This window comes from Lampris incognitus, chromosome 1 (assembly GCF_029633865.1).
Source record: "Lampris incognitus isolate fLamInc1 chromosome 1, fLamInc1.hap2, whole genome shotgun sequence".
Lineage (NCBI taxonomy): Eukaryota > Metazoa > Chordata > Actinopteri > Lampriformes > Lampridae > Lampris > Lampris incognitus.
Window position 1 is genome coordinate 5,716,118 of NC_079211.1, and position 23,589 is coordinate 5,739,706.

Genomic DNA, 23,589 nt, shown 5'->3' on the forward strand with positions numbered 1-23,589 from the left:
CTGATTTTCATGCAAACAAAATCTGAGACTTGGCGGTGCTGGTGTACTTTGGTGTACTTTGGTGTATTTTGGTGAGGAAAAAGAGGAAAAAATATCTAACCCACAAATATCCAGTTCATAAATACTAAAATAAATGGCAGTATGTGATGTGAACAGTTGGTGTCTGGTAGGACTTTCCCAGGAAAAATGACAGGGTGCATAGTGTTTTCATCTTCATAACAGCAGCCACATGAGGAAGAGGGAGGCAGGTGGTGCTGAGCTAGAAGAAGAAGTGAAGGTGTGGTGTTGAACCAGCAGATGTGACAGAACAAACAGGTAGCAGACCTTTACCAACACATAGCACTACATCCATAAGTACAACTCAGGGTCTAACAGCTTTTATGGTTTGTTTCAGACTCTCATTAACTCTGAATGGAGCTCAGACACCACCCACCTCACCACCACCTGCCCAGAGACACACTGGTCCAGTAAAACCAGGAGATCCAGGATTAAAGATAGTACGAGTAGGATTTGTCGGTTGCGGTTTGGAAACACAATATTCAAAGCCCCCCCCCCCCGGCTCAGCATCACCAGAGGGACACGCCCCCTGACCACAGTTTCCAGAACACATCCCAGTGTACAGGCCTACTCCGCATCGCCCTTCACCCCCATCCACTCCATCAGTGCTCGCCAGAGGGTGAAAGCCAACCCCAGATTCACTCTCGTTTTGGGGCGAGCTTTGTCCGCTTGGCATCTCAGGAATCAGGAACATTTGTCGTTTCATTTCATGCACTTGTGTACATGAAATGAAACAAAATATTGTTTACCCCAGCCCACAGCAGTGCAACACAAAGACAAAAACACATATCCAAACTACAAAAACACACATCCAACATATCCACACAAAAAAAAACACTGTCCAAGAGAACGAACGCCAGCCAGGATGACTGTCGGAACTGCCGGTCTGCATGGGCTAGCAGTTAGCTTAGCCCGCCCCGATTACACATCCTGTCAGACCGCCCTCGGTGCTTCCTCTTGGGGCCCAGCTCCGGGCAGGGCCGTGGTCCTTGGGCCCACTGGACGCAGCAGACCAGGCTCCCCCAGTTGATCCAGCCAGACACCCTTGACACACCTCCGCGCACTCCACACGACAACACCAAAAACACAGTCAACGCCAGGTGAGGCTACCGCCAGACCGCCCTCGGTGCTTCCTCTTGGGCACAGCTCCGGGCAGGGCCGTGGTCCTTGGGCCCACTGGACGCAGCAGACCAGGCTCCCCCAGTTGATCCAACGCCAGCTCTCCCAGCCAGACACCCTCGACACACCTCCCCGCACTCCACACGACAACACCAAAAACACAGTCAACGCCAGGTGAGGCTGCCGCCAGACCGCCCTTGGTGTTATCGGAACTTGCGGTCCGCATGGGCTAGCGGTTAGCTTAGCCTGCCCTGCTTCCGTGTCCTGTCAGACTGCCCTCAGTGTTAGCTCTTTGGGCACAGCTCCTCCTATATTCACCTCGCTATATTTGCGTCCTTTCGGTGCTGTGTCCGTCATTGTCATAGCTTCCTCTTGGATGTGTGCTTACGATCTGGATCTGGCACCTGGTCGCGATGGTTTTATAGAGTCCCACTGCCATAACGTTAACGCCAAGAAACATCCCGTACACAGCAAAATAAGAACAACAAGACAATACAGATACAGACACCACCACACACGTCTAGTGGCTCATAAGCGATGATTGAGAGGGATTATTTCTGGATGAGGCGACACATTGATTTTTAAATCCTACTCGTTCGATGTTTAAACAAGGGTCAGTGAGTGAGAGAGTGTGTTCAGGCAGTGTTACCTGGAGGGTCGGGAGGTTTTTCTCCATATCGCCCCAGCTCAGCAGCCAAACCTGGTCGTGGGACTTGTCATAGTGGAGCTTCACGGGAAATGGGTCGGTACTGACCGTCTGTGGACGAGAAGGCAAAGCAAACTGAACCACCACAACACTTTAAAGGCCATAGGATCACAGCGACAAAAACTCAAGGAAAATCAAGACCATGTTTTCAAAATGTCTTGTCTCACTGCATGATGGTCCTGCATCTCCTGCAGAATAATGCAATGTGGGCTTGACGGATGAACGTCTCGGTCTTTTAACTAGGCCGAGGAGAGACGTGGACTTGATATTTATGGGGTGTCTGGGTGTCGAGCTGTAGTCATTAGTCATATCCATTGGTGACAGAGAAAATTGCCATACCATACTGAGGTAATTGTTTTCAACCCTTGTCCTTTCTTTTGACACCGGGCGGCAATATTCTACCCCACAACACTAGATGGAGTCACATAAGAGGGCGGAGTGCTCTGCAGGCATTATGCCCACTTGAGAGCAGATCGACAATTAGCGAGCTCACAGGGCAGAAAAGGGAAAAGCAACACGTCCAGTCGCCTTTCCATCCTATGCTGCGAGAAAAATAATCAATCATTGTCTTTCAGGAAAACTGTCGTGTTTCTGTATCGCCTCCGATTCCTCAAAACCAGCGAGCAGACCTCCTATCATGTTGTTTGTGTTATGAAATCCTACTGCCATTGTACCTGGAAATATAAAGCATTACAATAACACATCGCCGTGGTCGCTGTTAAATGCTTACTTATCTCCAAACAGGTTTGTTTGTGTTGTTGCTTTCCGTCTCTGCTGCTGAAGGAGGATTAGGCGAGATCCTCCGCCAATATGCCCTTGAAACTTCAGTGCCCACAACACATTCGTCAGATACCAACCCACAAGAAGCATTTCGGCTATTTTGCAGACTTGTGGCTGATGAAAGTGTGCATTTCACAATTAATTGGTTGCAAGGTTGACAACACATCTGCCTCTCGGAAAGGAAAATAAATTGGTAAGAGGCTGCAGAGACACCTCCTCATATCACTAACCGCACACCCGTCGATTGGTAACTCGTCGGTATTTCAAAATGAAAATAGAAGGCTGAGAAACAGAGAGCCCTCGTGATTCTCTCAGCTCTGCGATGGCAGACTGGTTCAGGTGGAGATTTTTGCAGCCGCTAATAAAATGTGATGAAGCTGAACCTCCAGGCGGTGGATTAATGAGCACGTGACAGAAACCTGGAAAACCTCCCTCTGAGCAGCGGAGGGATTCTGGTGAGCCGTAAACAGCCTCGCCATGTTGAAGGCGTCCACTGGGACCGCAGTGATGGGGGGAGAATGTCCCCGGGAAAACAGCTCGACTCCGTTGAGAAATAGTTGCTCTGATCGCACTTCAGCAGATCCTGTCAGTCGGCTCTCTCTCGACATGGTGAAATGTCTGAGGGCCTCGGTTCTCTTCTGCCCTATTTGAAGAAAACTGAGATTTTTTTTTATCCATCTCTTCAGCTTGTTTACAATGCTGCAGCTAGACTTTTAACCAGGTCAAAGAAAAGAGATCATACTATCCCAATACCATCTCCAATTCTCACTCTTTGCAAGGGTTACCGGTTTGCTTTAGAACTGAATTCAAGATTTCATTGATTACCTATTAGCTACGTACTGCCGGGTCTGGCTCCACCCCCCCCCTTTTCTCCCCAATTGTATTCGGCCAGTCGGGGAGGGCTGCAGACTACCACGTCTCCTCCGACACATGTGGAGTCACCAGCCGCTTCTTTTCACCTGACAGTGAGGAGTTTCACCAGGGGGACGTAGCGCGTGGGAGGATCACGCTATTCCCACCAGTTCCCCCTACCCCCCAACAGGTGCCCCGGCTGACCAGAGGAGGCGCTAGTGTGGCGACTAGGACACATACCCACATCGAGCTTCCCACCCACAGACACGGCCAATTGTATCTGTAGGGACGCCTGACCAAGCCGAAGGTAACACGGGGATTCGAACCGGCGATCCCTGTGTTGGCAGGCAATGGAATAGACCGCTACGCTACCCAGACGCCCCCTGGCTCCACTTTTTAACCCGCTATGTGCGAGAGTGTGACCTGAGGGTGACAGGCAGGGTCCTCTTCTATGGCCATAGTACATTCATACTGTACCTATTTTTATTATAGTAGAATAACATTCCTGTTGTAAGAAAAAATATACACATTTATATATATATATATATATATATATATATATATATAACATAATATATGCTAAAAAAGCCAGGATCTAATGTGAATCAACACTATTACGAATGGACACTATTCTGGAAGAAAATGGCCACTTTACGTGGTTACCATGGAGATACATTTCAAGCCAGCTGAAAATTTCTCAACAGATATGGCGGACAACGGAGCGACCCCCGATTCAGCAGCGTTTCAGATGTAGGTTTGTTGTACAAGACTCGTTTTGGATCGACGTGAACAGGAATACCAACACGGCTGAAGTAACAAAGCTCTCGTCTCCGCAAATAATTGTTCTCGGATCAATGTGGACAGTAACGGTGAGGAGGGAAGTCGTAGCGGTTTCAAGGCTGCAGGGCTCCGGGCCTCGTCACTTACGGTTTGTGTGAAGTGGGTCAGGCGGGGGGGTTTAATGGTGGAGTTCAAGATGAGGGGTCTCACGGTGGGGCTGATAATGGATGCGATGGATAAAAGGAACAGTAGAACAGGAGCTCTGCGGGGGCAAAGGATAATTCCCACGGGGGCAAAGTTCTTCATACGCTGGAGTTTGACCCAGATCCTGCAGGCTGGCTCAGATGTGCACCGATTATATTTTTAGAACGTTGTGATTACATGTTTATTATTCTAATTATCTGGTTGTTCGTTATCAATCTCTCATTAAGCCATCAGTGATATTAAACGAATAAAAGTACGTCAAGTTTGTGTGGTGTTGGATACAAGCATCTTTTCGAGATCTTTGTAATGACTATCTGGATGCTCTAGCAGAAGAACAGCAGGTCGTGGGGTACCGCTGTGCAGCTCACTTTGACTCCGGCAGAACTCTGTTGGGTCCTCACGTTCCTAAAATACCCGCCGCTTCAAACAGAAAGCAAAATCACAGCTCTGGATGAAAGCTGAGGCACGTGTGAGGCTGCCGCCCCCCGGGATAATTGAATTTCCGGGTGGGGGACGACGTGTTGTGTCAGAATCCAGAGTCAGGGGCAGGCCGAGGAAAAGGACGTGTCCTTCATTCGGCAAAATCAATCTAAGAAATTCACAGTGAGGATTTTTTTGACAGCTCTGGTGAAGTATGTTGTGCTTCAACAATGTGGCGGCGCGATGACCGATGTGGCACTTCTGACAAATATGTCAGACGGAGGGACAGGAATCTTTCAGCCTTGGGCTTTGTCGCTTAACGACGTCGCTTAATGGCACCACCGTACACAAGTGTTTTCATGAAACTGCCGAGTCGTTTCACGGTGTCCGCTGCGAGGCTGAAAGGTGAACTCGTTGCCGGTTGGAGAATTACCTGGACGGCTTTCTGTGTCTGGACGTCCACTATGAGCACGCGGCCCAACGTCGGCTGTGTCACGTAAATGAACTTGTCCTTCACGTTGACCGCCGACGACCACACGCACCTCTGGACCGCCTCTCCCGCTAAGATTGGACATACCTCCTCCTGCAATGCACACACACACACAAGCACAGAAACACACTTGTTAACCAATCATATTTCAAATCACTGTGAGACATTTCTAATTAACAAACAACCCCCTCCCCCCCTGACTCTTATTCTGTGTTGTTTACTGCTCCTCGTCTTTTCCTTGTCCCAATGTCCGCTGTCTTATCTTGGGCATCGTGCGTAAATTAACCTCTGGAACATGTCCTGCTCCGCTCTCCGTCTTTAATGCACAAACCGGAACTCGGCGGACAAGCGGCGGCGTCCTGGCAGCTCTTAACGGGCCTTCCTCCCTCCACCTCCCCGGGCCCTGCAGGCCTCTGGCTCGCTCCTCTTTTCCAGCCCGGTTGCCGGTTCCAGACCCGGCGGGGAGTGGAGGCGCGGCCGTGATGAACGGCGTGTTCGAGCTGAACTGGATCAGCCCCCACTCACTCACGCTGGTTTCTGTCAGGGACGCGGGACGGACGGAGGTCTCCCCGCCGGGCTGACGGCTCTCGGTAAATAAGGAGGCAAGAAATGCGACAGCCAACACACAGCTGAGGATGTGAATGGAGTAGTAATCCCCTTGCTGTGTGTGTGTGTGTGTGTGTGTTTGTGTGGGTGTAGAAAAATGTATGAACTGACGGCTTCTGAGGAGTACAAAGCTGTTTTAATTCCCTCCTGTTGAAATGCTTTTCACCCCCGAGACTGGAAGCATTTCAATAGCAGGGAGATTATAAACATATGTACATACATATACATATATATATATATATATATATATATATATATATATATACACTCACTGGCCACTTTATTAGGTACACCTTGCTAGTACCGGGTTGGACCCCCTTTTGCCTTCAGAACTGCCTTAATCCTTCGTGGCATGGATTCAACAAGGTACTGGAAACATTCCTCAGAGAGTTTGGTCCATATTGACATGATAGCATCACGCAGTTGCTGCAGATTTGTCGGCTGCACATCCATGATGCGAATCTCCCGGTCCACCACATCCCAAAGGTGCTCTATTGGATTGAGATCTGGTGACCGTGGAGGCCATTTGAGTACAGTGAACTCATTGTCATGTTCAAGAAACCAGTCTGAGATGATTCGAGCTTTATGACATGGCGCGTTATCCTGCTGGAAGTAGCCATCAGAAGATGGGAACACTGTGGTCATAAAGGGATGGACATGGTCAGCAACAATACTCAGGTAGGCTGTGGCGTTGACACGATGCTCAATTGGTACTAAGGGGCTCAAAGTGTGCCAAGAAAATATCCCCCACACCATTACACCACCACCACCACCAGCCTGAACCGTTGATACAAGGCAGGATGGATCCATGCTTTCATGTTGTTGACGCCAAATTCTGACCCTACCATCCGAATGTCGCAGCAGAAATCGAGACTCATCAGACCAGGCAACGTTTTTCCAATCTTCTATTGTACAATTTTGGTGAGCCTGTGCGAATTGTAGCCCCAGTTTCCTGTTCTTAGCTGACAGGAGTGGCACCCGGTGTGGTCTTCTGCTGCTGTAGCACATCTGCCTCAAGGTTCGACGTGTTGTGCGTTCAGAGATGCTCTTCTGCATACCTCGGTTGTAATGAGTGGTTATTTGAGTTACTGTTGCCTTTCTATCAGCTGGAACCAGTCTGGCCATTCTCCTCTGACCTCTGGCATCAACAAGGCATTTTCGCCCACAGAACTGCCGCTCACTGGATATTTTCTCTTTTTCGGACCATTCTCTGTAAACCCTAGAGATGGTTGTGCGTGAAAATCCCAGTAGATCAGCAATTTCTGAAATATTCAGACCAGCCCGTCTGGCACCAACAACCATGCCACGTTCAAAGTCACTTAAATCACCTTTCTTCCCCATTCTGATGCTCGGTTTGAACTGCAGCAGATCGTCTTGACCATGTCTACATGCCTAAATGCATTGAGTTGCTGCCATGTGATTGGCTGATTAGAAATTTGCGTTAACGAGCAGTTGGACAGGTGTGCCTAATAAAGTGGCCGGTGAGTGTATATATATATATATAAAACTTTGTTTAAAGAAACACTCAGCGGTAGGGAAAGTGCTCAACAAATAAGGAGCAAAATAATCCAGTGAGCCAAGTAAATTCTTTATGAGACAGTACAAGCCTGTTTCATGCCATAAGCAACCATCAGCTGTCAATCGACATTGACCAGATTGACAGCTGATGATGCTTATGGCATCAAACAGGCTTGTATTGTCTCATAAAGAATTTACTTGGCTCACTGGATTTTATATATATATGGCGGCACGGTGGCGCAGGGGTTAGCGCGGTCGCCTCACAGCAAGAAGGTTCTGGGTTCGAGCCCCCAGGGTAGTCCAACCTCGGGGGTCGTCCTGGGTCGTCCTCTGTGTGGAGTTTGCATGTTCTCCCCTTGTCTGTGTGGGTTTCCTCCGGGGGCTCCGGTTTCCTCCCACAGTCCAAACACATGTTGGTCAGGTGACTCGGCCGTACTAAAATTGTCCCTAGGAATGAGTGTGTGAGTGTGTGTGTGTGTGTGTGTGTGTGTGTGTGTGTGTGTGTGTGTGTGTGTGAGTGTGTGTGTGGGCCCTGTGATGGCCTGGTGGCCTGTCCAGGGTGTCTCCCCGCCTGCTGCCCAATGACTGCTGGGATAGGCTCCAGCATCCCTGAGAGCAGGATAAGCGGTTTGGATAATGGATGGATGTATATATATATATATATATATATATATATATATATATATATATATATATATATATATATATATATTTCACTAAACAGCCAACCTGCACCTCAACGGCACAGCGATGCACATGAGGCCCGCCGCTCGCCCTGCAGCCTCCATCTCTCCCCACAAACGGAGGCTGAAGATAAATTAGCTGCAGCTCCGACACTTAAACACGGTGAATAAACACATTTGGAGAGCTGTTTGCAGACTGCTGCTGTTTCTGATCCGTCCCCGTTAAGCCACCTGCTGATTTGCAGTGCCAATATATTTGTCAGACAGCCTCGGTGGTGTTTTGGGGACAAAACAAACAAACAAAACAAACAAAACAACGGCGAAAGGAAAGCGTAGCGGTGATTCTTTGAAAGAAAAACTGAGCGGTAAACCGGAACACAACCCCCCTCTCCTCCGCCTCCCCGGCTGCACATCAGGTGCTCCCCGTTCAAAAACGCTTTCATTTTTTAAACGCCTTGCTTTTTTTTGGGGGGGGGGGGGTCCTAAACCTGACATTAAATATTGAGAGGGGAGAGCTGCAGATGAAGTAAAATACTTCTGGAGGAACATACTGTACTAGCAGCAGTACAGAAGGCGTCCTACTCAATTTCCCCTCGGGGACAAATATAAAGTGTTCTGATTCCGATTCTGGTTCTGGTTCTACTGCTAACCGGTCTCGTTTTGTCACACAAGCGTGTCGACCTCAGATTCTGGGACTTATTGAGAGGGAGCTCATCTCTCAGGGTTAAAACAAAGACGATGCCAAATATATAAAAGATATTTATATATAACATATAAAAACCCATCACTAACACATATCAGCAAGCAGATATGGAATCATTCATACAGCACCGACAACACAACCTGGCATCTGTGATCCCACACTTTTACACCTGGACGAAGGATTTCTCAGAGCTCGGTGTGAAGAACAAAAAGAGAAATAAACAAATAACTGAAATGCTCTTTGTCCTTGCACGGCCAAACGTTTGCGAAGCAGAGATTTGTGTTGTTGTTGTTGCACCTTGTGCGTCTGTGTCTTCCCTGATAGTGCGTGGATCCCAGTTAAACACTCCGCGTGGCAGTTAAGAATAATGGATTGCCTCGTCCATCACCATAAACAGATCAATCAAAGCTCATCTGAGACCCAGACGGAATATGAATGGCATTCTGGGAGCGGGTCGAGATCTGAGCACGTGTGTTCACACACACACACACACACACACACACACACACACACACACACACACACCGTTCTCCCAAGCCGGCGTCAGCGGTGATTGATACCCTGACGTGGGACACAAATTCCTCAGAGGAAACGTGTTGCCGCTACTTCTGCATTCGTGGCGGCGCTTTAAGGATGTAACGACGGTCCAATCTGCATCCCGTCCCCCAACCGGGAGGAAGGCCTGCATGTAAGCACACGTGTTGATATAACGGCTGTCTACCGGCAACCTGCTGTGAATATCTGCCAGCCTGCAAAGCGTCGGTGTTGATCGGCGGTTGGGTCAGGCGGCTGGTGGTGAAGAATCCTCCGGGACCTGAGAGCCCGGCAACACACCGCCTACGAGAGGTGAGGGTGTTTCCCCTTGTTTGTCTCTGTGTTGCCCTGCAGGTCTCATCAGTGCAACTTCCCATCTATGTGTTGGATGGGAACTCGGCGGCGTGGACTCGCGTTGGCAGCGGCCTCACCCAGCACTGATTACGCAGCATCCTTGTCCACGTCTGAGTTTGTGTCGTCGTGTGAAGTTTTTATCCCGATGGTGGATTTCGCTTGGCTGGGAGAGCTGGCGCTGGATCAGCTGAGAGAGCTCGGTCTGCTGCGTCCTGCGGGCCCGAGGAGGAAACACCGACGGCGGTCTGCCAGGACGCGGAAGCGGGGCCAGGCTAAGCTAACTGCTAGCCCACGGTCCTGCACGAGAGGAAACACCGAGACGGTCTGTTGGCGGCCTCGCCTGGCGTCGACTGTGTGGTGTTTTTGTCGCCGTTTGTGTCGTCGTGTGGAGTGCGGGGAGGTGTGTCGAAGGTCTCTGGCAGGAGAGCTGGCGCTGGATCGGCTGGGAGAGCCTGGTCTGCTGCATCTGATGGGCCCGGGGACCACGGCCCTGCCTGGAGCTGGGCCTGAAGAGGAAACACCGAGGGCGGTCTGACAGGATGTGGAAGCGGGGCGGGCTAAGCTAACTGCTAGCCCACGCAGACCGGCAGGCCCGACAGTCAGCCTGGCTGGCGTTGGTTCTGTGGACGGTGGAGTTTTTGGACTGTGTTGCACTGGGTGGACCGTGTTGTTAACGGTTTGTGTTTTCTTTTTTTGTGTTATTCTCTGTGTTTCGTGTTGCACAGCTGTGGGCTGGGGCAAACAGAATTTTGTTTCTTTGGTGTGCGTCGTACCTGAGATGAAATGACAAATAAATGGTTCCCGGTTCCTGAGCTGGGAGCAGCTGGCCAGTCTCCCCGGGGGGTTGAAGCCCTGGCTGTTCCGGTCTGCGGTCTCTTGCTCTGTGTGGCTGAGACTGGACTCTGGACCGTGACTCTGGATTCTGACACAACACGTTGTCCTCCACCCAGAAATTCAACATTCTCCCCACCATGTGCATGTCCACATATCGTCTACAGGATTCCAATCACACGCATGTGATTACAGTGAATATGCTGATCGTTCCGTGGCTGGCTTATTAAAGACAACGGCTAATCCATGAATAGCCAAACCAGGGAGGCTGTCAGAGGTGGTCGGACTGTGTGGTTGGAGTTTCCTGGCAAAAGGGGTATGGCACAGGGCATTTTAATTCCTCACTATATCAGCCAATGGGTGGTAGGGATCGCCGGTTCGAATCCCCATGTTACCTCCGGCTTGGTCGGGCGTCTGTACAGACACAATTGGCCGTGTCTGCGGGTGGGAAGCTGGATGTGAGTATGTGTCCTGGTCGCTGCACTAGCGCCTCCTCTGGTCAGTTGGGGTGCCTGTTCGGGGGGTAGGGGGAACTGGGGGGAATAGCGTGATCCTCCCACGTGCTACGTCCCCCTGGTGAAACTCCTCACTGTCAGGTGAAAAGAAGCGGCTGGTGACTCCACATGTATGGAGGAGGCATGTGGTAGTCTGCAGCCCTCCCCGGATCGGCAGAGGGGTGGAGCAGAGACCGGGACGGCTCGGAAGAGTGGGGTGATTGGCCGGATACATTTGGGGAGAAAAAGGGGGAAAATCCCCCTCCCAAAAAAATGGGCGGCACAGTGGTGCGTGCAGTGGTTAGCGCAGCTGCCTCACAACAGGAAGGTCCTGGGTCTGAACCCCGGGGTAGTCCAACCTCGGGGGTTGTCCCAGGTTGTCCTCTGTGTGTAGTCTGCATGTTCGCCCCATGTCTGTGTGGGCGGCCTGTCCAGGGTGTCTCCCCGTCTGCCACCCAATGACTGCTGGGATAGGCTCCAGCATCCCCGTGACCCAAATACGGATAAGCGGCGTGAATAATGGATGATATTTATAGAGCAAAACAAAAAAAGGTAAGTAGATGGAAAAACAGAGGAAGAAAGAATATTTCACCATTTAAAACAAACCCCTCCACAGAGAATTACACACACACACACACACACACGCTACACACATACACACACGATACACGCTACACACACGATACACACTACACACACTACACACACGGTACACACTACACACACAGTGCCTCGTGGCTAGATGGCAGATTAAATCTTCCTGAAAGACTCTTCAGCGTTTTGGATTTTGAACACTGGAAACACGACGCCATCTTTTCTCTGCAGGACACAATGGAGGATCTTCTGACACACAAGACGAGAGAGAGACAGGCCAGGCCGGCAAAGCCAGCGCTTAGCAGGAATCCAAGCTTTCTTCTCAAAGAAAGTGAAGATGCTGACTCCATCATCACCAGTTCCCATCAGCCATGCATCTTACTTCTGCTGTTCCAGACTGGTGGTGGTGGTGGGGAGGATTTATAGTCCAATTCCTCCACATCCTTTTTACCCATCATACCTCTGGCGACGATGTGTCAGCTGCTTCCTGTTTAACACCCTCCCTTGCTCTGCTGCTGTGTGCAGCTCTACTGCTGTGTGTAGCTCTACTGCCGTGTGTAGCTCTACTGCTGTGTGTAGCTCTACTGCAGTGTGCAGCTCTACTCCTGTGTGTAGCTCTACTGCCGTGTGTAGCTCTACTGCCGTGTGCAGCTCTACTGCAGTGTGCAGCTCTACTCGTGTGTAGCTCTACTGCCGTGTGTAGCTCTACTGCCGTGTGCAGCTCTACTGCCGTGTGAAGCTCTACTGCCGTGTGCAGCTCTACTGCCGTGTGCAGCTCTACTGCCGTGTGAAGCTCTACTGCCGTGTGTAGCTCTACTGCCGTGTGTAGCTCTACTGCCGTGTGTAGCTCTACTGCAGTATGCAGCTCTACTGCTGTGTGTAGCTCTACTGCCGTGTGTAGCTCTACTGCCGTGTGTAGCTCTACTGCAGTATGCAGCTCTACTGCTGTGTGTAGCTCTACTGCCGTGTGTAGCTCTACTGCCGTGTGCACCTCTACTGCCGTGCGTAGCTCTACTGCCGTGTGCACCTCTACTGCCGTGCGTAGCTCTACTGCAGTATGCAGCTCTACTGCTGTGTGTAGCTCTACTGCTGTGTGCAGCTCTACTGCAGTGTGCAGCTCTACTCGTGTGTAGCTCTACTGCCGTGTGTAGCTCTACTGCCATGTGCAGCTCTACTGCCGTGTGTAGCTCTACTGCCGTGTGCAGCTCTACTGCCGTGTGTAGCTCTACTGCCGTGTGCAGCTCTACTGCCGTGTGTAGCTCTACTGCCATGTGTAGCTCTACTGCCATGTGCAGCTCTACTGCCGTGTGAAGCTCTACTGCCGTGTGCAGCTCTACTGCCGTGTGTAGCTCTACTGCCGTGTGCAGCTCTACTGCCGTGTGAAGCTCTACTGCCGTGTGTAGCTCTACAGCCGTGTGTAGCTCTACAGCAGTATGCAGCTCTACTGCCGTGTGTAGCTCTACTGCCGTGTGTAGCTCTACTGCCGTGTGCACCTCTACTGCCGTGCGTAGCTCTACTGCAGTATGCAGCTCTACTGCTGTGTGTAGCTCTACTGCTGTGTGTAGCTCTACTGCCGTGTGCAGCTCTACTGCAGTGTGCAGCTCTACTCCTGTGTGTAGCTCTACTGCCGTGTGCAGCTCTACTGCCGTGTGCAGCTCTACTGCCGTGTGTAGCTCTATTTTTCTTCGGCTACATCAATCCCTATGATCATCGAGGTTTCATCTAATTTAGGAATCAGGAATCAGGAACACTTTGTTCCATTTCATGTACTTACATACATGAAATGAAACAAAATGCCGTTTCCCCCAGCCCACAGCAGTACAACACAAAGACACAAACACATCCAACAACTACAAGAACACACATATCCAAACTAACACACATATCCAAACTAACACACATATCCAAACTAACACACATATCCAAACTAACACACATATCCAAACTAACACACATATCCAAACTAACACACATATCCAAACTAACACACACACACACGAAAAAAAAATCACTGTCCAAGGGAACAAACACCAGCCAGGATGACTGTTGGAACTGCCGGTCTGCATGGGCTAGCAGTTAGCTTAGCCTGCCCCGCTTCCGCATCCTGTTAGACCGCCCTCCGCGTTTCCTCCTCGGGTGCAGCTCCAGGCAGAGGCCGTGGTCCCTGTGGCAACCGGACGAAGCAGATCAAGCCCTCCCAGCCAATCCAGCGCCAGCTCTCCCAGCCAGACACCCTCGACACACCTCCCCGCACTCCTCATGACGACGTCAAAAACACCACAGTCAACACCAGGTGACGCCGCCGCCAGACCGCCCTCGGTGTTATCGGAACTGCCGGTCTGCATGGGCTAGCAGTTAGCTTAGCCTGCCCCGCTTACGCATCCTGTCAGACTGCCCTTGGTGTTACGTCCTCGGGTGCAGCTCCGGGCAGGGCCGTGTTCCCTGGGCCCACAGTGCAGCAGACCAAGCAGACCAGCGCCAGCTCTCCCAGCCAGCAAACGAAGACAAAAACCCAGACGCAGACGTGAACAAAGACACTGCACCGACGGTACTGGGAGAGGCAGCCGCAAATGTGAATTCGCACCGCCATCCTTCCACACCGGAAGTGGTAATTAATCTAATCCCACTTCATTTAATTTAGTCTTGTTTGAACTATTCAAAAATAAATCCATTCAGTAAACTTGGCTCTCTACCAAATTCCTCATGGCCTTCAAAAGAATCAATAAGGACGTTAAAAAGTAAAACTATCAGACTGAGCATCCATCACACAACACAGCAGTGTTAGTTAGCTTCAATTACCACAGTATGCACCACCACCTGTTGAATAATAATAATAATAATAATAATGATGATGATGATGATTGAGCTCAACTGAGATCAAAAATCAGTGAGGAACCATAATACTACTGATGAGATAAGTGAAGATTTTAAGGATATTTTTATTTCATTACAACCTGGGTCTTATTATCATAGTTTTTCCATCATCCATATCAGTTATGATGTCATTTTACTCCCCATCTTCATTCAGTAGATGTTGGACATGGACCACCGCTGGACTCAGCTTTACAGCGGTGTCTTATTGGACACCTGGACAGGAGTTGCAGACATGTTTCAACAAGTCCAATTTTACCCTGTTATCTAAACCAGGTATGTGGAAGTGAAGGTTAAAAGTTATGATGTAAGATGCCCAGTATGACCAATGGTGGAGGACATTGCTGATCTACTTCCTGGTTCAGCCTGCAGGAAGTGGCAGCCTATACTTACCATAGGCAGTAGTAACATCCTTAAACTAGCTGGCCAGCACCATAGATGATGGACAGTCATGGACACAGTCTGACTGACACACTGGGGGGGGGTGTTGTTTAAACACTCCTGTCCAGGTGTCCCATAAGACAGTGCTGTAAAGCAGAGTCCAGCGGTGGTCCATGTCCAACATCTACTGAATGAAGCTGGGGAGTAAAATGACATCATAACTGATATGTGTGATGGAAAAACTATGAAAATAAGACCCAGGCTGTACAGAACCCCAGAGACAGCCTTTAGCTGGGCATCTAAGGTTAGGTGGCACCGTACGTTTTCCTTTAGTCTGTGTCCCTCCTCTGTAGAGTGTAATGGGAACGTCAATCTCTGTGAGGCTCAACTGTTATTCAGGACAATACAAACAAACTAGACTTGAGTCGGCGGGACGGAATCGATCTTCTGTCAGGTCACCCACCTGTAGGCCCAGCAGCTTCTCACTGGGTTTGATGTGTCTCTGGATCTCACACGCAACCGGCTGGATGACTTTGACGCCGTCGTCATAGAACACGTAAAACATGTTCCCGATCCCAAGACCTGGGGGGGGGGGGGGGACAGTCAGATTACCTTTCGGCAAGGGGTTCGAGACAGGATGGTGTACAATCCAAATGATAAAAAGCCCATCAAACCACACTGAAACTGTCAGAAACCGGCGGAGTGGTTACGCTGCAGTGTTACACTCGATGATGCTAATGCACAGGCGGTGAGACGTACCTTCCTCCCTCCACAAAATGTTTGCTACTGCGAGGGAAAAGGAGAGAGAGAGAGAAGAAAAAGCAGAGTTGAAAATAAATGCAGGAATCAATAGGGTCCCTTTGTGAGGGCTCACACCCCAACACTAACACCTGTCAGCAGCAGGACAAAACAAAGCACATGAATGTTTTATGGAGTCTGGCTCCCCGACACTTGCCGCAAATAACAATCAATAGAGTCCTCTGCTTGGAAATAATTTGATACCAAACACCAGAGAGGGAAGTGCGGAGAACAAACTCTGAACTTCTGTGGCACTCAGCCAAACGGCCAAACAAAGAAAATCCCGTCAAATCTCAGACGCCAGGTAAATACCCGTCCACGGTGTTCTTCTGGATTAACAGCAGGTAGCGCTTGTCTTGGGCGGCCATGAGCACTGCGGGGGTGTCGGTCTCAGATGACTATCATAAGTCATTAGGAAGGATTAGTGAGCCCCATCATCAGCAGTAAAACCGGCTCTGGCTCATCAACCTGTGGTAATTTCTCATTAAAATCACTTAGAGGTGGCTAATGACGGGGGGGAATTTTGGAATGGCGGCCACGTAGACGCCACGGGTGTTTTTAACGGGGACCCGAAAAACATTCTGCCACCATTAAGGCCCGTGCTCTCACAGGAGACATGCACGGCCCGAAATGGTGCGCTGATTAATGGCAGCGTAAAGAAAGATGTAACGTAGAAAACGAGGTTATTTTTCATGCAAATCGCAGAGTCGACGCCCCCCTCCCCCTCCCCCCGCTTCCTTCTGTGTCATTGTTCATTCCTCCTCAGTCTCCCACTGCTGCTATATCCCATCTTCCATTTTCAGTCGGAAAACCAATCTGCACCCCAATTCACATCCGATTCCAATCTCCCCTCCGCAGCCACGCTCATTCCCCCTGCCGGCCAGAGAGACAGACAGACAGACAGACAGACAGACAGACAGACAGACAGACAGACAGACAGACAGACAGACAGACAGACAGAGGAAGACAGGGGCAGGGAATTAGACAGAAATGTAAAGAGACTGCTATGAAGACAGACAGGGAGCAAGACAGAGACAGGGGGACAGAAAGAGAGAGGGTAAGACAGAAAAAGACAGACAGACAGAGCGACTGAGAGATTTAGAGGGAAAGATGGAGAGAGAGACAGAGATTTAAAGAGTGAGAGAGAGAGTGAGAAAGAGTGACGGGCAGACAGATAGAGGGAGAGAGTAAGGGAGAGTAAGATAGAGAGATGGAAAGAACTGCATTGGGAGAAACAGTCAGATCAGAGAGGGAAAGATGGAGAAAGAGAGAGACAGAGCCAGACAGAGAGAACGCCAAGAGAGAGAGAGAGAGAGAGAGAGAGAGAGAGAGAGAGAGAGAGAGAGAGAGAGAGAGAGAGAGAGAGAGAGAGAGAATGAATTGAATTTAAAGGAAATGGTCACAGACAGACAAGGGGAGAGAAAGAAAGAGAGAGCAAGAGAGTGAGAAAGAGAGAGCGAGAGTGAGAGAGGAAGAGAGAAGCTGTTAGACAGGTACTCAGTAAAGCTCCATTAGTCGGTCTTTGAAAGATGGAGAGAGAAAGACAGACAGACAGACAGACAGACAGAGAGAGAGAGGGACAGAGCAACTGAGAGATTTAGAGAGAAAGATGGAGAGAGAGACAGATTTAAAGAGTGCGAGAGACAGAGTGAGAAAGAGTGATGGGCAGATAGAGGGAGAGAGAGTAAGATAGAGATGGAGAGAGAGACTGAATTGAACTGAGAGAAACGGTCAGAGGGAGAGACAGATAGATAGATAGAGAGAGAGAGAGAGAGAGAGAGAGAGAGAGAGAGAGAGAGAGAGAGAGAGAGAGAGAGAGAGAATTGAATTTAAAGGAAATGGTCACAGACAGACAAGGGGAGAGAAAGAAAGAGAGAGCAAGAGAGTGAGAAAGAGAGAGCGAGAGTGAGAGAGGAAGAGAGAAGCTGTTAGACAGGTACTCAGTAAAGCTCCATTAGTCGGTCTTTGAAAGATGGAGAGAGACAGACAGACAGACAGACAGACAGAGAGAGAGGGACAGAGCAACTGAGAGATTTAGAGAGAAAGATGGAGAGAGAGACAGATTTAAAGAGTGCGAGAGACAGAGTGAGAAAGAGTGACGGGCAGATAGAGGGAGAGAGAGTAAGATAGAGAGATGGAGAGAGAGACTGAATTGAACTGAGAGAAACGGTCAGAGGGAGAGACAGATAGATAGATAGAGAGAGAGAGAGAGAGAGAGAGAGAGAGAGAGAGAGAGAGAGAGAGAGAGCGAGCGATAGAGAAAGAGTGCGATAGAGAAAGAGCGCGATAGAGAGAGAGAGAGAAAATACAAAGGAAAACACCAAAACAACGCATGTAGGGCAGAATTAGGCCAGTTTCCATTATTAATAAATGTACAAAAAAGATCTCTAAATTTCTGGATGCACTTAAATACAAGCCCAACAAATACATTGCACTTTAAAGCTCTGAAAACCCAAGAACTGAACCCCGAAAAGAGTCCCCTGAAGCAGCTGGCTCTGAGACTCACTAACCCTGTAACAAATACTAAGACCAACCAACCTCAGGCCAGCACTGCATCCCAAACAAAGATTATGATAAATCAGCTATAAAACAAACCAACATGAGGATAAATCAGCTATAAAACAGACCAACATGACTTGGACACACTCTCTGACCAGACCAAAATGACTTGGACACACTCTCTGACCAGACTAAGATGACTTGGACACACTCTCTGACCAGACCAACATGACTTGGACACACTCTCTGACCAGACTAAGATGACTTGGACACACTCTCTGACCAGACCAACATGACTTGGACACACTCTCTGACCAGACTAAGATGACTTGGACACACTCTCTGACCAGACTAAGATGACTTGGACACACTCTGACCAGACTAAGATGACTTGGACACACTCTCTGACCAGACCAAAATGACTTGGACACACTCTCGGACCAGACTAAGATGACTTGGACACACTCTGACCAGACTAAGATGACTTGGACACACTCTCTGACCAGACCAAAATGACTTGGACACACTCTCGGACCAGACTAAGATGACTTGGACACACTCTCTGACCAGACCAAAATGACTTGGACACACTCTCTGACCAGACTAAGATGACTTGGACACACTCTCTGACCAGACCAACATGACTTGGACACACTCTCTGACCAGACTAAGATGACTTGGCCACACTCTCTGACCAGACTAACATGACTTGGACACACTCTCTGACCAGACCAAAATGACTTGGACACACTCTCTGACCAGACTAAGATGCAACATGTCCTTGGGGAAAACAGTGTCAGCTCATAGATGCAGCGAGACATGTCAGGTCATGTGACAGCCTGAGAGACAAGCAGCTCAACACATGACAGCTGTAGTCTCCTCACCACCCATGCTCCACCTTCTGATCTCCGTCTGTTTCTTTATTGTTATGGCTGTGTTATTGCTTCATTATTGATTGTTCCAATGTTGTGTTGATGTTCATTATTTGTGTTATTGTGTACCTTCAAACTGTATTTTGATGCTTTGGCAACATTGTTGTAAAACTTTCAGGTCAATAAAGCCCTTTGAATTGAACTGAGAGAGAGAGAGAGAGAGAGAGGGTGAGAGAGAGAGAGAGAGAGAGCGAGAGGCTGTTAGACATGTACTCAGTGAAGCTCCATTACTCAGTCTTAATCTTTCAGGTGTTGTCGTGCAGTCTCTCCTGTGCAGCCTCGCATGGCTTTCAACTCACCAAACTGTTCCACGACGGGAGCGGTTCGGCAGGAGGGATGCAGCAGAAGAGAGCGAGGGAGGGAAAAACGCCGCGCTTTGTGTGAGAAGTGACAAAAGAGGGAGAAAATGGAAAAGAAGAGTTGTGAGATGAGATCTTGTGTGCCCCGGTCCTTTCCAATAGCCCGCAGTATTGATGCTATTCATCACCTGGCAGAGAGTTCGCGGCTGCTGGGCGCGCACCACAGGCTCATACATCAACTTCCTCAGCCATAGAGCAAAACAAGCAGCGTGCCACTGGAGGCGGTTAGTTCACTCTCCCTGGCCGTAATAACTGTGTTTCCAACGGCCTCCAAAGCACTGCGACGGCCATACCGGCCGGCCGCCATGGCACTCTGCGTCTCTCCCCTCAGCAAGGTTACATCAACTCAATTTGTGAAGGAGGGCCAAACAGCCCGCGGTGGTGTGGCGTCCGCCCGGGCAAAGTACAAAAACCAGAGGCTGTATGATGAAGGCCGGCTCAGGCCCGGCCTCTTCATGGCTCACAGTGGATGACAGTGAAAAGCTGGGGACGCTCTGTCCTCTTTCTATTATAATGCTCCGAGACTTTCTACGGACCGGCTTGGAAACACTGGAAATGGCCCTGGCAGTTACGCATGTGGCTTATGTTTTAATTATAGCTACACAAATACACAACACTACATGGCTACAATTATAACTACACAAATTCACAACACTACATGGCTACAATTATAGCTACACAAATACACAATACTACATGGCTATAACTACACAAATTCACAATACTACATGGCTACAATTATAGCTACACAAATACACAATACTACATGGCTATAACTACACAAATTCACACTACTACACGGCTACAATTATAGCTACACAAATACACAATACTACATGGCTATAACTACACAAATTCACACTACTACATGGCTACAATTATAACTACACAAATTCACAACACTACATGGCTACAATTATAGCTACACAAATACACAATACTACATGGCTATAACTACACAAATTCACAATATTACATGGCTACAATTACAGCTACACAAATACACAATACTACATGGCTATAACTACACAAATTCACAATACTACATGGCTAAAATTATAGCTACACAAATACACAATACTACATGGCTATAACTACACAAATTCACAATACTACATGGCTACAATTATAGCTACACAAATACACAATACTACATGGCTATAACTACACAAATTCACAATACTACATGGCTACAATTATAGCTACACAAATACACAATACTACGTGGCTATAACTACACAAATTCACAATACTACATGGCTATAACTACACAAATTCACAATACTACATGGCTACAATTATAGCTACACAAATACACAATACTACGTGGCTATAACTACACAAATTCACAATACTACATGGCTACAATTATAGCTACACAAATACACAATACTACATGGCTATAACTACACAAATTCACAATACTACATGGCTACAATTATAGCTACACAAATACACAATACTACATGGCTACATTTATAGCAACAGAAATACAAACTACGCGGTTCGAGTCCCTGTGTTACCTCCGTCTTGGTCGGCCGTCCCTACAGACACAATTGGCCGTGTCTGCTGGAGGGAAGCCAGATGTGGGTGTGTCCTGGTCGCTGCACTAGCGCCTCCTCTGGTCGGGGCGCCCGTTCGAGGGGGGAGGGGGAACTGGGGGGAATAGCGTGATCCTCCCACTTGCTACGTCCCCCTGGTGAAACTCCTCACTGTCAGGTGAAAAGAAGCGGCTGGTGACTCCACATGTATGGGAGGAGGCATGTGGTAGTCTGCAGCCCTCCCCGGATCAGCAGAGGGGGTGGAGCAGAGACCGGGACGGCTCAGAAGAGTGGGGTAATTGGCCAAATACAATTGTAGAGAAAATGGGGGGGCGAGGGGGGGTCCCCAAAAATAAATAAATGCAAACTACTACACTACGATGCATCACGTTCATCACCCTGCACGTGTTGTGTAATGCTAATTAACCTCACTGTTATAACAACCAATGGCGACTTGCTGGCATGGTCGCTAACCTAGATCAGGTTTCCTACCTTCCTTCCTTCCTTTCATTCTTTCTTTCTAGCCCCAACACAGGACCCAAGTGTGTTTTGTTCCTTTCTGGTGAAAGATGGAGGACCCTCTTGAGTACTTCATGACAACATACTGCAGCCATTAACCACCCTGATGGACACCGAGCATTAAAGGTCCCACGAACTGAAAGACGTATTTTCAATATTGTTAGCTCTTCTATCGGCGCTTGATTTACGCCCTTTTTTAACACTATGTTCCAGAAATTTGCCAAAAGAAAAAAAAAGTTTTCGTTTAGTGTTTATAAGAACAACGTGTTTCTCTTCCTGGCAAACATGAAGATTTGCTGTCAGAAGACGTGTGATCTTCTACCACCAAACTGAAACGAGCCAATAGCATGTCGTTGTTCACAAGCCCCCAATAATGCCCGTCCGTGACTGGCTGTCAGTCACATCAATCTCCCTCCCCTCACTACGCCCCGCCCAGGCATCCTGTTTCAGTCAGATAGTCATCAAATCACCGAAGCTGACGGTGCTTAAACGCAGTTTCACGTGACCTTTAAGGTTTGTTGATATCCATTGAAACCCAGTCCTGGATGAGGACTCAAGGCCCATACCTTGGTCCTACATCCAGTCTAGTATTTAGGCATCAAACCTTTTTCCCCTCACATTCTAGTCCCCCCCCCCCCACATTTGTCCCCAGTTGTACTTGGCCAATTACCCCACTCTTCCGAGCCATCCTGGACCCTGCTCCACCCCCTCTGCTGATCTGGGGAGGGCTGCAGACTACCACGTGCCTCCTCCCACACAGGTGGAGTCACCAGCCGCTTCTTCTCACCCGACAGTGAGGAGTTTCACCAGGGGGACGTAGCACGTGGGAGGATCACGCTATTCCCCCCAGTTCCCCCTCCCCCCTGAACAGGCACCCCGACCGACCAGAGGAGGCGCTAGTGCTGGACACATACCCACATCCGGCTTCCCTCCCGCAGTCACAGCCAATTGTGTCAGTAGGGACACCCCACCAAGCCGGAGGTAACACGGGGATTCAAACCGCCGTTCCTCGTGTTGGTAGGCAACAGAATAGACCGCTACGCTACCCGGGCGCCCCCTGGCTCCACTTTTTAACCCGCTAAGTGCGAGAGTGTGGCCTGAGGGTGACAGGCAGGGTCCTCCTCTATGGCCATAGCATATTCATACCGTACCTGGTTTTATTATAGTAGAACAACATTTCTGTTGTAAGAAAAAATATATACATAAGATAATATGTATATATAACATAATATATACTAAAAAAGCCAGGATCTAATGTGAATTGCCACCATTATGAATGGACAACGGAACAGACCGCCATGCCACCTGGACGCCTCCTCTGTAGTACATTTTTGATAGTTTCCTGTGACATATTGACCTTTTGTGGATGTACAAAACATTTTGTTGCACTGACCCACGTGACCTTTCCAAGCGAAGTGATGGAGAATGTTCACAGCAGATTCACGGTCATCTCATCTCATCACATCTCATCTCAACACATGCTTTAATGTGACTGTATCAAAGTTACTTTGCCCATTTCATCGTGTATTCATTAGTGAGGTTAAATAAATCATGGTTAGCTTATTTGACCTTTTCTTGCTTTGGCCAAATCACTTTAAAGCAGATTTGATAATTACAATGCAAATGAGGATTTTAAATGTCACTTTTCCCACTAGTTTTGTGTTCCACAGGTATTTCAATTCTGCACCATCAAAAGTATTTAAACCCTCTTGTGAGACCGTAGTCGTGGCTTGTAGGCGTTGGGCCCAACGCAAAGTCAGCAGTGTTTATTTCACGAAAGGCCTCAGCATGAAACCTCGCTGACAGCGGTGGGCTGTGGGCTGGGTGGATAGCGCCGTTTCCTGGCCTGGGCTCCAGTGTGTGACAGCGTGTCCAACACAGTGTGAAAGCCCACTGGACTGACAAAGCGCTGTATGTGGGCACACACTTATCTTTTCTGCTCAGAGAATGAAGGCCGTACGGAG

The 23,589-nt window shown here is 48.9% G+C and overlaps 1 protein-coding gene across 1 annotated transcript in view; it reads right to left on the reverse strand.

Moving 5' to 3' along the window:
* The window catches only part of fstl5 (follistatin-like 5), a 166,202-nt gene that overhangs the window by 29,691 nt on the left and 112,922 nt on the right, over positions 1–23,589 (reverse strand). The window contains exons 7-10 of the mRNA XM_056277907.1: positions 15,737–15,763; positions 15,441–15,559; positions 5,352–5,501; positions 1,826–1,933 (exon numbers count right to left, since the gene is read on the reverse strand). Coding sequence (XP_056133882.1) covers positions 1,826–1,933; positions 5,352–5,501; positions 15,441–15,559; positions 15,737–15,763 — 404 coding nt within the window. The remainder of the gene's footprint in view (positions 1–1,825; positions 1,934–5,351; positions 5,502–15,440; positions 15,560–15,736; positions 15,764–23,589) is intronic.